Below are 14,948 nucleotides of genomic sequence, written 5' to 3'. Positions count from 1 at the left end.
ATTAATATCAAAAATAAATTTAAAAAAATAAAAATAATATTATTTTAATATATTTATAAATAAAAAATATTTTAAAAAATAATATAATTACGATATATACTAAAAATATTTGAAATAATTTATTGATTGTATATGCAAATCACTGGCATAAGTCAGAAATTTAGAAGTTTTGCAAATCATAAAGTCATAGTATTCAAAATACTTTCGTTGACATCTCAAATGCATTCTTTATTATTTTATAAAATATGCGGGTAAATTTAATTGTAAGATTGCAAATATTATCAATATTCTTTTTAACAGGCACTCGTAAACAAATATTAGATAATTAAGATTTTCTTTTCAAACGGGGCTGTCAGTACTATATACTAGCACCTATATCTTAGGGAAAAAAATAATTACAGGAGGGGCGACCGCTCTCCTCCTTTTTCAGCATGCGTTTGTTATTGGGTTGAAAATGTTAATTTTAAAAAAGATTGTTTTTTTAAAATTATTTTTTATATATTTTAAAATTATTTTAATATATTAATATCAAAAATAAAATTTAAAAATATCTTTTGAATTATAAGAAAGGATGAATTTCCTTGTAAGAAACTAGACAGTCACATTAAAAAAAATCCAAAGTATAATAATAAAAGATCAAAGAGGGTGATCATGTCCTTTCTGATTTTCCATAATTTCCCTCCAACACGTTTCGATGAAAGAGAGGGTGAGAAGAAGAGGGGTGACGTGTACAAGCGGAGCATATTAAGAGGCTCCACTCGCTTTCTTTCTCTTGGACAAGCGGACCTCCTCCCTTTATGCTTGACCACCGGGTTTCCGTTGGAATTTTTTCATCTCTTCCCAAAAAAAATTGCGAGAGAAAAAAAAGAAAGAAAAAGAAATCAGCTTCACCACCATCACAGCACCGTGGGCGACGAAAGATCCCTGCTCCCTTCTCCTTCTCTCTCTCGCTCGCTCGCTCCACATCTTGTATCCTTTCCCTTTCCTTTTTCATTTAATTGATAACAAGGTACATTATGTGATTTCGTGATTCTTGGATGATTAAGTGATGACTACCAACAAACACACAGAGTCTTCTAAGGTATGTATATTTACAAAATTATTTTTGCGTTCTTTCATTTTCTGGTTCACAATGTGATTTAAAATAACGTACTTATTTGTATGATGCTATGAAGGGAGATGGCGGTCCTCCGCCTCCGCCTCCACCTCCAGCACCAGGACAGCTTGAAAATTTGCGTTTTCACGGTGGCAATGCGGTGATTTTTCTTTCCTTTTTTTCACGCTTTTATTTTTCACATGATTAAGATTATAATGATGATGATCAATTACTAGATCATCGTCACCATTACTGATCAGGTCTGTTATTCAGACCATATCAGTTTGTAGTTTGATTTCATGGATCAGACCCTGTTGCTTCTTTTGTTGTAACAATCTGTGTTGCAGATTTTCAAGAGCGGGCCGCTTTTTATTTCATCCAAAGGTATGCCTGTCTTTACGGTTTTTCTTATGCTTAATGAAAAATTAGCGAGATATAATAAAATATTGTTGACTTGTAATGGCCATGTGTTTAAGGTGATCGTCCTTTTCTGATTCTAGTATTATCCCAGTAGGAGTTGGTTTGTTTTTGGTCTACGCTAGAAAGAAATAATAATGCACACAGAGAGAGAAGGTTGGGTTGGAGTTGTTTTTATCTAAGAGGCATTTCTTAACATACTTGATTAGGCTAATCACTGCAGATAATAAAATTGCCACTTTTTTTGATGATCCAGTCAAGAAAACGAAGTATCTGTTTCGTGAGCATTTAAATACGCGTTTCTCTCTGATATTGTTAGGAATTGGATGGACATCCTGGAAGAAAAGGTGGTTTATTCTGACACGGACATCGCTGGTTTTCTTCAGAAGCGATCCGGTTGGTAGTTTTGCTTATGATAGATGTTGTTTCTTGTAATTTGTGTTGGTGGTAAATACCACAATTAAGGAACTTTAGCCCCCACCCTCCCAGCATAGTTGCGCCTTTGTTTACCATGTAAACTTCACACTCTGTATTTTTTACTTTATCAGAGTGCTATTCCTCAAAAAGGGAGTGAAGTGAACCTGACCCTTGGTGGTATTGACCTCAACAATTCAGGCAGGTTGGCTTGCTTTTTCGAATTAGACATTTGTTAATCTGGCTGTCTTCTCATTGTTGTTCAAAACCGGAAGTAATTTACTAACTTTGTAGTACTTCTTTTGGAATTTTATAGTGTGGTTGTCAAAGCAGAGAAAAAGCTCTTGACTGTTCTCTTTCCTGATGGCCGTGATGGACGGGCATTCACTCTCAAGGTGATTTTTCATTTTTCTTGCTTTGTTGCGGTCCCTTTGACATTTCTTTTGCTTGCATTTTTGCATATTTTTCACGTATAATTTCTCCAGGCTGCAAAAGAGTTAAGCTTAAGGGTATTAGCTTGGTCGGAGCTTGACCTAGGCTGTGACTTGGAAAAGAAGTTCAAGCTCTGCAGCTTAGTGTCTAGCTTATTTTTCATTTAATTATTCATTCTTTTTTCACTATTAATTTGAGAATGCATCAAGCTATTTCACCACGCATGATCTCAAAACACAAGCAGGTTTGATCGGTCATTTCTGTAGGTCACAATTGTAATTTTATCAGATGTCCCTAGGTGACAAGGTCACAATTCCAATGCCTTTTGTAAGCTCTATCCATCCCTCTACTACCTCATCCTAAGCATCCTTATTTTTCCACAGTGGCTGTAACCTATATCTTTTCTCAACTTGAAAATCCTATGGCTTCAGTGAGAAGTGGGTGCTCTTTTCTGTGTTCTGTTTTGGTCTCCTTTTGCAATCTTGATAGCATATTTGTGGTTTCTTTGAATTGATGCCACAGGCTGAATCTTCTGAAGATTTATATGAATGGAAGACTGCTCTTGAGAATGCCCTGGCACAGGCACCAAGTGCTTCTCTTGTGATGGGGCAAAATGGTTTCTTCCAGAATGACCAGGCTGATGGAGCTGATGGTTCCTTGGAACAGTGTTAGTATACGTCCTTTTTGGTTGACATCAGTATTTTGTGTTTATTCGGTGTAGTTCTTTAGAACAGTGTCAGAAACTTTGTTTTCATTTTTCAGTTCCTTTTGACGTTTGACTGTTTTCCCTGCAGTGAAGGATAAGCAGCCAGTAAAATCCCTGGCCATTGGCAGACCAATTTTACTTGCTTTAGAAGATGTTGATGGATCTCCATCTTTTCTGGAGAAGGCTTTAAGGTTTATAGAAGACCATGGTGGGTTTCCTTTTCCATTACTGTCATTATTTCCTTTTCGTTGTCCACATCTCTGAAGTACTTTTCCTATTTCATCAATGAATTCCCTTATCTTGAGGTTGAGAGTTGAGAGTTGAGAGAGAATAGTGGCAATACCTAGGACAGCATAGTTCCTGATTTTTTTTCTCTAGTACACGAGGATATGATTGTTTACCTTACCAATAGTGAATTAATTTGCATATGCTTATGGATGTGATTTAAAGATGTTTGTTTTATTTATAGTGAACTAATTTACATGTGCATACGAATATGGATATGGTACTATACCACAGTTCATAGTCTGCCCATTTTCTGGTGCAACTATAAAGAAAGGGTCTGACTACCATCTATACTTCACACGGTGCATTTGGAGTGTTGTAATAGGGATTTCTGATGCGGAGTATAAGGTGGATAAATGGCTCTCAAGCGGTTACATACTTAAACTTAGAGAAATTTAGAGAATAATCTCTAGTATTTAATAAAATCTAAATGATAATCTGATTCTTCGCAAAATAAACTAGATATCTCTATTTATATTAGTTCTAAAATTCTTTAGTAAATAATTTCTAATTAAAACTTATCACTAATAGAATTTCTAACTAGGGTTAGGATTTCTAACTAGTAAAATGCTTATAATTAGAAGTCATAATCTAAATAGAAAAAAGAACCCAAATACAACAAGTTAAATAAAGACAATTTCGTAATAAATAAAGACAATCCCGCATAGTAACTTCTGTCTCTTATTTGAAGACCTTTCTGATATCTTATCACTATAAAATTTTAACGGTAGTGTTGTCAAAGGAGAAAGATGATAAAAAACACCAAGCATGGAAAATACTCGAGGCGCTAGGTGCACGTCTAGGTGCTTGCCCGAATGAACCAAGACACTCAACCTGTATGATAAAAAAAATTTACATGTACAATATTATAAATGATATAACTTAGAAGAAATTCAGCAGCATAATAGAAGAGAGAGAATGAATAACATGCAGAGAGAAAAAAAATTAAAAAGAGAAATTATGAGATAACTTGTTTTAAATATCATAAATCTAATTTCAACAAAGATATATTCATGTAGAATTTTTTAATCTAGACAACTTCTCAAGACCCAAAAAATCAACCTCGCATAAAACCATCTTTTGTGATGATGACAACTTTATTTGACGAGTTTGGTCATTCCTAACAACAATGTCTTGACCCCAGTTGAATGAGTAATTTTAGAAGATTGATCCAACATAGATATGTTTGGTTTGGACAACACATCCACATGCAAGTCCTTTTTGATGTTAACTTTAGCCTCATCAACAATTCGAACAACTTCCGACTTTTCTTTTAGGTCTTCAAGACCTTGAGATTCGCTACATAATACTAATTTAGGATCTTTGATTTCTTCTTCACTATTAGTATATGAAACGTCAACAAGTAGAGCAGTATTTGCAGCAATATTGTTGTTGTTGTCACTATTGTGATGTTGAGACTGTCTACTTTGAGGAGATAACACCTTCTCCATATTTTTCTTCCTTGCTATTCGAGAAGGTTAAAAAAAGGCAAATAATAACAATCTATTCACTTATCTACCTAATGTAAAACATCTTCATAATTATTTTGTATAAATTTCAAAATTAATGATTGTCTCAAATCTTTCTATTATAGAGTTGAAGGCTTACCTATACATGTTCTATATTCTAGAACTCCAAACCACCATTCTCTGACACCACACAAAAGTTTTTATACGACAAACCATAGTTTTTTATAACAAGGAATCTTGTTGAAATAATAGTAAGCTTCCAACTTTGTCAACCAGTTAATAAATCTTTTTTTAGAAAATCTTTCATCATAGGAAGGATTTTCATCGAATTCAGGAATAGGTCTGAGTTAGGTTTGCCCTGAGGTAAGTCTCTATGCAAGTTCCTTTTCTCTTCATGATCCCTATTTGCATCTTTCATTAGTCAAGCTAGACCTGCTATGTTTTGCTCCAATCGATCAAACCTTTGTTCCCAAAGATCTAGTTTCTACTTTTGAGCCTGCATCGTGTCCCAAAGGCCCTCCATTCCTGTATCGCGGAATGAGTTGCTACCGTTTCCATTCATCAAAGAGGTTAACTTGCTCTGATATCGATTGACATGGCTATAACATTGATAAAAGCTAGGGTTCTTAAACCCTAAGATTACAAAACTAAGCTGTAGAGAAATTTAGAAAATAATCTCAAATATTTTATAAAATCTGAATAATAGTCTAAATCTTCTTATGATAAAACATCCTTATTTATAGAAGTTCTAGACCTAAAATCCTTTATAGGAAAGGATTCCTAATTAAAATTTACCTAATTAATAAAATCCATCTAGCATTAGGTGTACTAACTAGTAAAATACTAATTAAATTAAAAGTTCTAATTTAAATAGGGAAAAAAAAAAAAATACAACAAAATAAATAAAGACAATTCTGCACAATAACTTACTTATTTGAAGACCTTTTCAATATCTGATCGTCATGAAATTTTAACCTAGTGTGAAACTTGGCCTTCAGAATATGGTCGGATTAAAAGTTATGTTTGAATTACTAAACTACGTCTTGGATTTTCTTAAACTCCTCAAAATCTAAAAACCTTAACTATTAATCATTAATAGTTTAATGCAATAAACATTATTATGACAAGAATAATGAAGAAAGTTCCCCACGTCAACTTCAATTAGCTATGAGCACTGTAATGAATGAGGGAAGTTCTGTTCTGGCTGACTGGTTGAAATGTGCCCTTTTCAAATCTCAGCTCTTATGTTTTCTCGGTGCCCCTTTATGAATATAGTATTTTCCCATCATATATAATGGTGGTGATCTCTAGGTCACTGGATATCCCATAACCAGGACCAAAAATGGAAAAAATAGCTTGCTTTGCAAGTTGTAAGTACTTTCCTGGGTTATCTGCTTTTAAACTGTCTCATAAGACATACACATGATTTGTTAGTTGTGGAGCGACTAAAGATTACTTTCTTCAAGTGTTATAGGCTATTATGACTTTGAAATGCCCTATCTTAGACAAATGTAATATCTCTTCTACTCTTTCTCTCCCACACAAATAACAAAAGAAATATTTTTGTTAATCCACATGAGTTTTAGAGTTTGGAAGACTTCCATTAACATGGATTGATGCATTCATCATTTTCGCTTTTCTTCTCAAACTGTTTTACCGTAATAATGGTCTCCTATATAGAACTTCTGTTGATCTACATGAGTTTTAGAGTTTGGAAGACATATTCAATTTTTGTTTAAATATGTACTGATATTTTTGTTTTTTCAAACTTGTCTGAATCTGATTGACTGAAATTGGTTAACAGGAATAAAGGTGGAAGGCATCTTGCGGCAAGCTGCAGATGTTGATGATGTTGAGCATCGAATTAAGGAATTTGAACAGGGTTAGTTTATTGAGATATATTATGTCCTTAGTAAACCTCTGTACTTTTTATTTACTGTGGAATTCAGGTCCGGATGGTTGTCTTTTCTAATTTTTCACATTTTAGCGCAAACACAGTTTTAAAGCTCAGATATCCATTTCTTTGACTTCACTTTTAACAGTTGCTCACGAAAAATCAAATTGTCAAGAAAATATAAGAGTTGAGACCCTCTTTACTAATAAAGCAGTATAGACTAGGAAACCAGTTGCATTGAAGTTTCTTAGTTATGTTTTCATTTTTTGAGTTACTCAAAATAATGGTTTTTGGTGTGCCTTAGGAAAAACTGAGTTCTCTCCGAAGGAGGATGCACATGTCATTGCTGATTGTGTCAAGGTATTTATCTTTCCTGCTGCAATAAAGTTTTGATTCCTGTGAATAACAAATTTCACAAGCAATCTTTATGTTTCTTTATTAAATGTCCTTGCAATATGACAGTATTTCCTTCGAGAGTTGCCATCATCTCCAGTCCCCACATCATGCTGCAATGCACTGCTAGAAGCATGTCGTAAGTTTGTTCCTGGATTGTGTGTTTTATTATATTCATCTATTCCTGTGCTGCCTTACACTATAGTTACAAAATTTATACTGAACTGGACGAGTGCATTAAATATTGTGTTAATGCCCAACCATTATCTTTCATATAAAATTCATCACGCACAATTTTTACATCCAATTACACAGCTTGCTCCACAAATTGTTTTTCCATTACCATGTTTGCAGAGTTTTTGAAAACTAAAAAGGTACCGTGACGTTGCTTGTCTGTTGAATTAAATGGAAACCAAGTATACATGTGTAAAGTATGAGCATATATATTCCAATTTCATTCCAACCATGTACTTTCCTAGTTGTCAGCACTATCTTTTGCATGTACATGTTCTAGGTATGCACGTTGCAAGTGTTGATTATTTAGTTTCCTTTATGTTTACCACTTCATTAATCTGGTTATGCTTTTTTCACAAATGGGTTTCTTGTTCTACTTCAGAAATTTTATGCCTGGATGTTAAATATTGGTAATGATGGTGACTGGTAGATGCAGTTTTAAATCCATTAGAAGCTTTATTTACTGTTTGTTATTAATAAACTGGTCTGCTTTAAGGTTAATAAACAATTTTGTGGATTAATGGCTATGTTACTGACTTGGGTCCAAGATCGAGTCTTTTCCCAATTCCATGGCATCTTTAAGTATCTGTAGATATGCTGTAAATGATGAAATTAGAAAAATTAATGGTAATCGTTCCTGTGGAATTATGTTCAACATTTTTTTTTGTACCATAAAATTTCCATAATTCATTAGGTTTCTGATTTTCCATTATTTGATGATGTAATAATGTTTAGGAACTGATCGTGGCAGTAGGGTAAATGCCATGCGGGCTGCAATATGCGAAACATTCCCGGAGCCAAATCGTCACTTATTGCAGAGGTAGATGATTCTCTCTTCTGACTTGAATGTTGGAATTTGACACTCGGTAAAAAGGATTATTAGGATTTGAAGATGTAACAGAATATAAATGAGATTTGTTGACTGAACTTTTTTAAGTCTTGTTGATTTGGAGCATCAAACTATCTTGTTTGTGTTTTCTGTACTTATTATCTTTCTGACCGGAGGACTAAATGTTACCCATCTGCTCAGCACTTCTTGCATTGTTTTGTATCACTTTGCTTCATTTCCCTTTTTTGTTCAGAATTCTTTTAATGATGCAAACTGTGGCTTCTCACAAAGCTGCAAACCGAATGAGCACATCTGCTGTGGCTGCTTGTATGGCTCCCTTACTTCTTCGGCCCCTTCTGGCTGGTGACTGTGAAATTGAATCCAATTTTAATGTGGGTGGTGATGGTTCCATCCAGCTTCTGAAAGCAGCTGCTGCAGCTAATCATGCACAAGCCATTGTTATTACATTATTGGAAGAGTATGAAAAAATATTCAGTGTAAGCTGCAAGTCTCTGTTGTTGTTTTAACTCGAGTACGGTATGGCTTTGTGTAATACAGACACTGGATGTTTAAATTAGGAATCTCTTCTTCCTGATCAGGTTTAGAGCTGCATATTAACTAGGTTCAAAACACTTTCTGTTTACTCTGGAGTCTAAAACGAGTATGAAGTGACCAACAATTATTTGATGCACAACACAAGTTAAAGGATTGTTTCATTCACTAATGATATTCCATAAAGACCATTTAACTGCTTTGCAGTTCTGGTTATGGATGCCTTGGTATCCTTATCATCCCTACCATCAGGTTTACCAGAAACTACCCCAGAATTTCACTCTGTTTCACTTGAGGAATAAGAAGTACAAGAATAGCGTAAAGCTTCAAATGATATGGGAACTTTATAGCACAACAGAACAGAAAATGATAGGTCATAGATGCTGTTGTTAAATATTATTTTATGGTATAGTAAATTCAAAGCTGAATGTCTTGGCCATGCTTTCTCCATTTTATATTGTTTACTTCTTCTGGCACCAGTTTTTATTTTAATGCTTTCTTGAATTTGCTGTCTCTGCAGGAAGGTTCCATGTCCCCAGGACTGTACTCTGACTCAGATGAATGTGGAAGTGAGGATGAGGAGGTAACTGATGATGATGAGTCTTATGTAGATGATGCAACGGAAGAATCTGATGTATATACAGATGAAGATCATGACAATGCATCAAGTGGAACCTGCACTCAGAGTGGTGAATCTGGCGAAGATGATCCATCTGACTATGAGGTACATCCATTGGACTTTAACCTGCATTTTTATACAAAATGATGATCTTGTTTAAACCTAGCAATTATTAAACTTACTGCAAAACTATGGATATAGATATTCTGCAATTTTAACTCTGGACTTCTTTTCAATGGAATTACAGGCCAAAGTCTAATATTTCGTTCTCCACTCATGCATCTTTATAATTTGAAATGCTTCTTGTGTTGTCATCTGCTATGCCTCTGCCCCATTATTGACTTAGTTTCTTTTTATTTTTGGTCTTTCAATTGAAATTTAAGAGCAAAAACTATTCTTATTCTGTGTGCCTTAAAGATGCAGGGCAGTAATGATTGTAGTTCTGGTTCCAAGTCCCCTGAACCTGAAGCAGACAATGATTTGAAAGTTGAACAAAAGCTGTCATCAAGTCCAGTTCAAACCTCATCGCATCAACATGATAATGTAGAGAAGAGGGCGGATATTCCAGATCAAAGTAACAACAGTTTGGCAATGCAGTCAAATAAGTCAGATGACCTGTCTGTAGATGTTTCTACCGAAAAAAGTTTGAAGAATAAGACTGCTGATCACAAGGCATCCCCAGATGCTAAAAAACCTTCAACTATATCAAATGGACCTGTGCCTGGAAAGCGTCCAACTGTTTGGGGACGTACCTCTGTGAGTGCATGTTTTATAGATCTATGATTTGGCTTGCCATTTCCTTCAGTCATGCTCCCCCAAAAGTTTTTGTGACTAAATGATTTCGCTTGCCAAAGGGCATCTGACATCACACAGTCGATCATTATCTTATCTCAAAGAGGGCATATTTGTGCAATATAAGCATCACTAATTATATTTTTTTATCCCCTTTGGCATGAATTCAGGCCAAGAAGAACCTTTCCATGGAATCCATTGATTACCCTATTGAGGATGAGTAAGTATATATCTCCCCTGTATGGATCATGGTTCTGTTTACACAAGCATTCTCTTAGCCTTTTTGCATCTTTTTTATCATCTCTAGCCATGCTGATCATCTGACTTTTTGACTGTGTAGTGTCGAAATCCAGAAGCTGGAGGCAAGTAAAATTGAGTTGCAAAATAGAATTTTTGAAGAGGTAGGGACTTAAAATAACGCCTCTTGATGTCAGTACATGGAGTTTCATGAGTTCTTTTTTCACTTCAATAATTTGCTGTATTTTCCTTCACAGATCAAAGGTAATGCCATTCTGCAAGCCAAGTTGGAAAAACGAAAGAAGGCTTTGCACGAGCATCGTCAAGCTCTCCAGCAAGATGTATGTTCCATTTCCTTTCTGTTGTTACTTTTCCCTCTGTTCCTCCCCTTTCCAGATGATTCTTCCAAGGATGTTTACATGACCTGGGGAAGCAGAGATTCATGTTAAGAGTTTGAGAGTTTAGTACGGTGGTTGTTATATTCCTTTTGCACTGATAAAAATGATTAAAAATATGCTTTTATTTCACTAACACATTCAATGTCTGAAATAGTGTCACTGATTCTGTTAAATATTTTGCTTGTGTGTGAAGCATGCTGGTGATTGTTTTTCTCAATAATTTTAATTTCTCTCTATTTCTTCCTGTTGGGTTGGATATAGCTGGGAGAGGGGGAATAGATACCTGCGTTCTTTTCAGGATAGTTTTACATGAAGGTGCCGGGAAGTTTTCTTTGTTTGGAGGTGCAAGGGGAAGCCCTTTCTGAAACCTTTACATTGGGAATTCAAGATCGCCATAAAATGATTGCTATTGCATGGTTTTTATTTATCATTTTTTTCCCTTACAACATTGTGATGCTACGACTATGCCTTTCCCCTCTTACAAATACTAGATTGATTGGTTGTTTCCTAGCGTTTTTGAACTGTGGGCATTCACTGTATTTACAGGTGGCAAGACTACAGAAACAGCTGCAAAAGGAGAGAGATAAGAGAAAAGTTCTTGAAGCAGAACTTAACACTTCTAAAGGACCCTTGCAAGTTCCAGTTACAATTGATGAAAATGTTAGTTCACCTCTTCATTAACTTGTATAATTGGTCTTGTGTAGCATTGAGTTCTTAATTTTGTTATTGTGCTACAGATAAAGGCAGATCTTGAGGAAATAACTCAAGCAGATGCAAATGTTGCCAATTTGAAGTGGAAGGTCAATGATCTAGGTGCGCAGCTTAATCAACAGCATGAGCAACACTCTGTTTCTATGCATGGTTTGATCAATCAGCCCATGAATGCTTTGATACATGAAGCCAAATGGTAATTTGTTTTTTTTTTGTTTTCATACCCCATATCTGAGTAGTGTTTAGACATTTGTGTACAAAGCCTCTTTGGTGCTTCAAACAGATGAAGTATATGAGAAGCCCTCATTTAAAAGAAAAACCTTTCCTCTTCTTTCTTTCTTTTTTGGGGGAGGACTGGACAATCAGAAAATGATGCTTGTACGTGATAAAAAGAAACTGAATGGATGTGGTGTGTCATGGTGCTGTGGTTCATATTGTCTTGTTGCAGGAATGATGAACAGAAGGATGCTGAAGCTACTGGTACTTCTCAATTTAGACGTCCTGCAAGCAAGGTATGCACTTGCAGCACGTGGCTCGATCTATCTTATTATGTTACTGCGGCCTATTAATTCTTTCACGTACCAGTAAAATTTTGCTTGCCCAAACATCTTTTATACTTCTTTCAATCCAGTCTCACGTATGAACAGTAGAGGTCAATTTGTCTCTCCAAGTAGGAATAGACAAACAGGATTATAAAATTACTGAGTTTACCTTTAAAACCCTAAGGAACCGACATGTGCCATTAAATTAATGCCTCTTTTATTATTATTATTTTTTCATGTTTTCCTCGGTGTTTCTTGGCTTAATTTTTTGAAACTATAATAACAAATTTCTTCAGCTGTTAGAGAATCCTGATTAAGCTGTCAAGGCTGCTGAAAGAGGGTTTTTTACATGTATATATATATATATTGAGATCGTGTTAACAGATTGTGAAAAAATATAGTAAGGCAGCTTCTCCATGCCTAATCGACAACTTGACCTTCAGCCCTTCCAATTTATCCTCTTTGATTGCTTGGATTAAGTCAACTATGGGAGGTTTCTTATGGCAGGATACGTGTATGGATGGGACTGAAACCCAGCAGCTGGATTCAGCACATAGTGGCAACTCCAGACCCGTTTCTTCAACCAATTTCAAGAGGTCCAGTACAAGGAGTGAGGTAGGCTGTTGAACTTTCTAGTTGTGCTGGGGAAATAGGGTACTCTATGCCAAATCAAATTATTGCTTTGGTTGGGTAGGATGTTTAGGAAGGATGGACTTTCGAATCTTGTGGAATAAAAAGCTCTTTGTTTTCACAAAGCTGGCTCAAAGCATGTTATTTCATAAGAGTAAATATTATATGAGATGTATTCATGCAACTTGCCACAACTGTGTGCCCCAATAGGGAGTGAATTCCACCACTTCTGCATTGACAAGATTGACTTCCCGACTCAACTTTCTGAAGGAACGCCGTAGCCAGATTGCAAATGAAATCCAGAATATGGACAAGGGCCGGGGTTCAGATCAAAACCTGGAGAAGAGCCAGGGTTCAGAAACACCTTCTTTTCAAAACCTAGAAAAAGATAAAGGATTGGGAAAAGAGGGGAAACCGCTTCAGAATTCCGAAAAATCTACAACATCAGATGTCCAGTCACTCCAGGACCGAGATGGTGGGCAATATTCGGATGGTGTTCCTCCGCAAAGTTTGCTAAGCGAAAAGTCCTACAATGCAGGCAAAGGCCAACCTCTAGTGCCTCCAAGGATTAATTCAAGATGATATATGGATTATCATTCTGTGCCCATGGGACATAGCTTATGCCCTCAGCAATTTGTTTGAGACAGATATCAGTAAGTAGAGAGCAGAGCTGCAAGGTTGATCGAGATGCCCAAAATTCCTGACAGCACCACAAGTCCATGATGTACACATTAGCAATCTCCTTTATGTAAGATGACTTGATGTAGTTGCTGAATCTTGCTGGTTCAGAGATGATTCAGGATTCATAAAATCCTTTGTATTGTCAAATGCAATTTTTCATGTAGTTAAGAGTCGCTTGGCCTGGGGCTGTCCTCCCTTTTTTATTTTTGCCCTATCACCTCATCATGTAAAAACCTAGATTTTTGCCCTATCACCATCCAAGTTCTGCACTTATTTTAACAGAGTCCTAACATTTTACAGCAGTCTCCTTCATACACCTCACGCTTTTGAAAGTTGATTTACTATGTAATATCGTGGTTTGACATCTGTAAATCTTCGCATGGTCGGTTGATCGTAGAAAATAGGAAAGGATATTAAAACGTTGATGCTAATCACCATGACTAGATGATAACCAGTTATAGAATCATCGTCCCTGTCAGGCAGGATTCAAAATTAATTTTTAATATAAAAGAAAGTTCCGGTATTGTAGAAGTTTTTTGTTATCATAAAACTAGTTAATTAATAAATGAAAATATAAGGAATAATAAACTGAAATTATATATATAAAAAAAAGTTGTGAAAGGATTAAAAGAAAAAAAATCTTTAGTCAAAATCATAATTTTTTTATTTATATATTTTTATTTCTTTTGACGAAACATGTCTTTATTTTTTTTAATCATCAACATGATTTTTGGACCTCAAAACCTAAATTTTTATTTTTTTTTCATAAAAAAACCCCTTAATAACCCCATTTTCATTTCCAATTCCAAAACATATAATCGGTCTAAAATAATAAAAAATCAAACCCATTAAAAAAAAAATTGAACCCTGATTTACATTTACCAACATGATTAAAAGGCAAAATCATTTTCATTGAACTCCCTAGACGCAACGAATAATATTTATACAAGTTAGGGCTCTCAAGCTATAAAGTTATACACATAAGTTGTAGAAAAATTAGAAAAAAACTCTAGTATTTTATTAAAAGTTTGAATAATAATTTTTTTTCTCAAAATAAACTAAACATCCCTATTTATATTAGTGATAAAATACTTTATGAAAAAATGATTCCTAATTAAAACTAAAATCCTTTATAAAAAATGATTTCTAATTAAAACTTATCTAATTAATAGAATTCATCTAGCATTAAAATCCCTAAAGACTAATTAAAAACAAATAACTAAAATCTAAAATTAACTAGAAAAATAATTAAAACAACAATTTCAAGCTCTATATTAGATGCTTCTAGACTTTTTCACAAACTTATCTTTAGGCTTGGTCTTCTCTATCTAGTTCTTAAATGTAGTTGTAATAGCTTCCACATTAGTCATCTCTAACTTTTGCAAAACTCAATGACTAAATTGAACTTTTCTCATTATTCAAGGACTGAAACATGAGAAAAATTGGGATTTAGACCAAAACATAACCACATAAAACTAAAGGGACAAAAAACATAAAATTTTAAAATTTAAGGACTAGATTGAACTTTTTTGAAAACTACAAGACTAGATTGGAAATGAAGTTTTTGGATCAAAACATGAACACCTAAAACTATATGGATAAAAAAAAAAGGAACAA

The 14,948-nt window shown here is 34.7% G+C and overlaps 1 protein-coding gene across 3 annotated transcripts; it reads left to right on the top strand.

The window, feature by feature from the left end:
* Positions 1–739: 739 nt before the first annotated feature.
* On the top strand, positions 740–13,612 carry LOC118036698 (rho GTPase-activating protein REN1). 3 transcript variants are annotated; one of them, XM_035042490.2, is made up of 23 exons: positions 740–1,081; positions 1,176–1,256; positions 1,444–1,480; positions 1,833–1,909; positions 2,062–2,132; positions 2,244–2,322; positions 2,882–3,026; positions 3,154–3,273; positions 6,624–6,701; positions 7,018–7,073; positions 7,176–7,245; positions 8,076–8,160; positions 8,423–8,666; positions 9,242–9,445; positions 9,764–10,096; positions 10,303–10,352; positions 10,473–10,533; positions 10,627–10,710; positions 11,314–11,427; positions 11,505–11,674; positions 11,927–11,990; positions 12,528–12,635; positions 12,861–13,612. In XM_035042490.2, the coding sequence occupies exons 1-23, from the start codon at positions 1,049–1,051 to the stop codon at positions 13,230–13,232; spliced, it is 2,736 nt and encodes a 911-aa protein (XP_034898381.1). In that variant the 5' UTR covers positions 740–1,048; the 3' UTR covers positions 13,233–13,612. The 3 variants fall into 3 exon arrangements, with proteins under 3 accessions (XP_034898381.1, XP_034898380.1, XP_073265606.1); XM_035042489.2 differs by having other exon boundaries at positions 741–1,081; positions 9,758–10,096; XM_073409505.1 differs by lacking the exons at positions 740–1,081; positions 1,176–1,256 and having other exon boundaries at positions 1,265–1,480; positions 2,062–2,128; positions 9,758–10,096.
* The last annotated feature ends 1,336 nt before the right edge of the window (positions 13,613–14,948 follow it).

This window comes from Populus alba, chromosome 5 (assembly GCF_005239225.2).
Source record: "Populus alba chromosome 5, ASM523922v2, whole genome shotgun sequence".
In the NCBI taxonomy this organism is placed as follows: Eukaryota; Viridiplantae; Streptophyta; class Magnoliopsida; order Malpighiales; family Salicaceae; genus Populus; species Populus alba.
This window is presented reverse-complemented; position numbering and strand designations above follow the sequence as displayed.

Excerpts from the sequence above, each read along its gene's own strand:
- LOC118036698 (XM_035042489.2), top strand. The coding sequence starts at position 1,049 with ATGACTACCAACAAACACACAGAGTCTTCTAAG. Across the intron at positions 7,246-8,075 it reads TGCACTGCTAGAAGCATGTC|GAACTGATCGTGGCAGTAGG; the intron begins GTAAGTTTGTTC and ends AATAATGTTTAG. Across the intron at positions 11,991-12,527 it reads TTAGACGTCCTGCAAGCAAG|GATACGTGTATGGATGGGAC; the intron begins GTATGCACTTGC and ends TTCTTATGGCAG.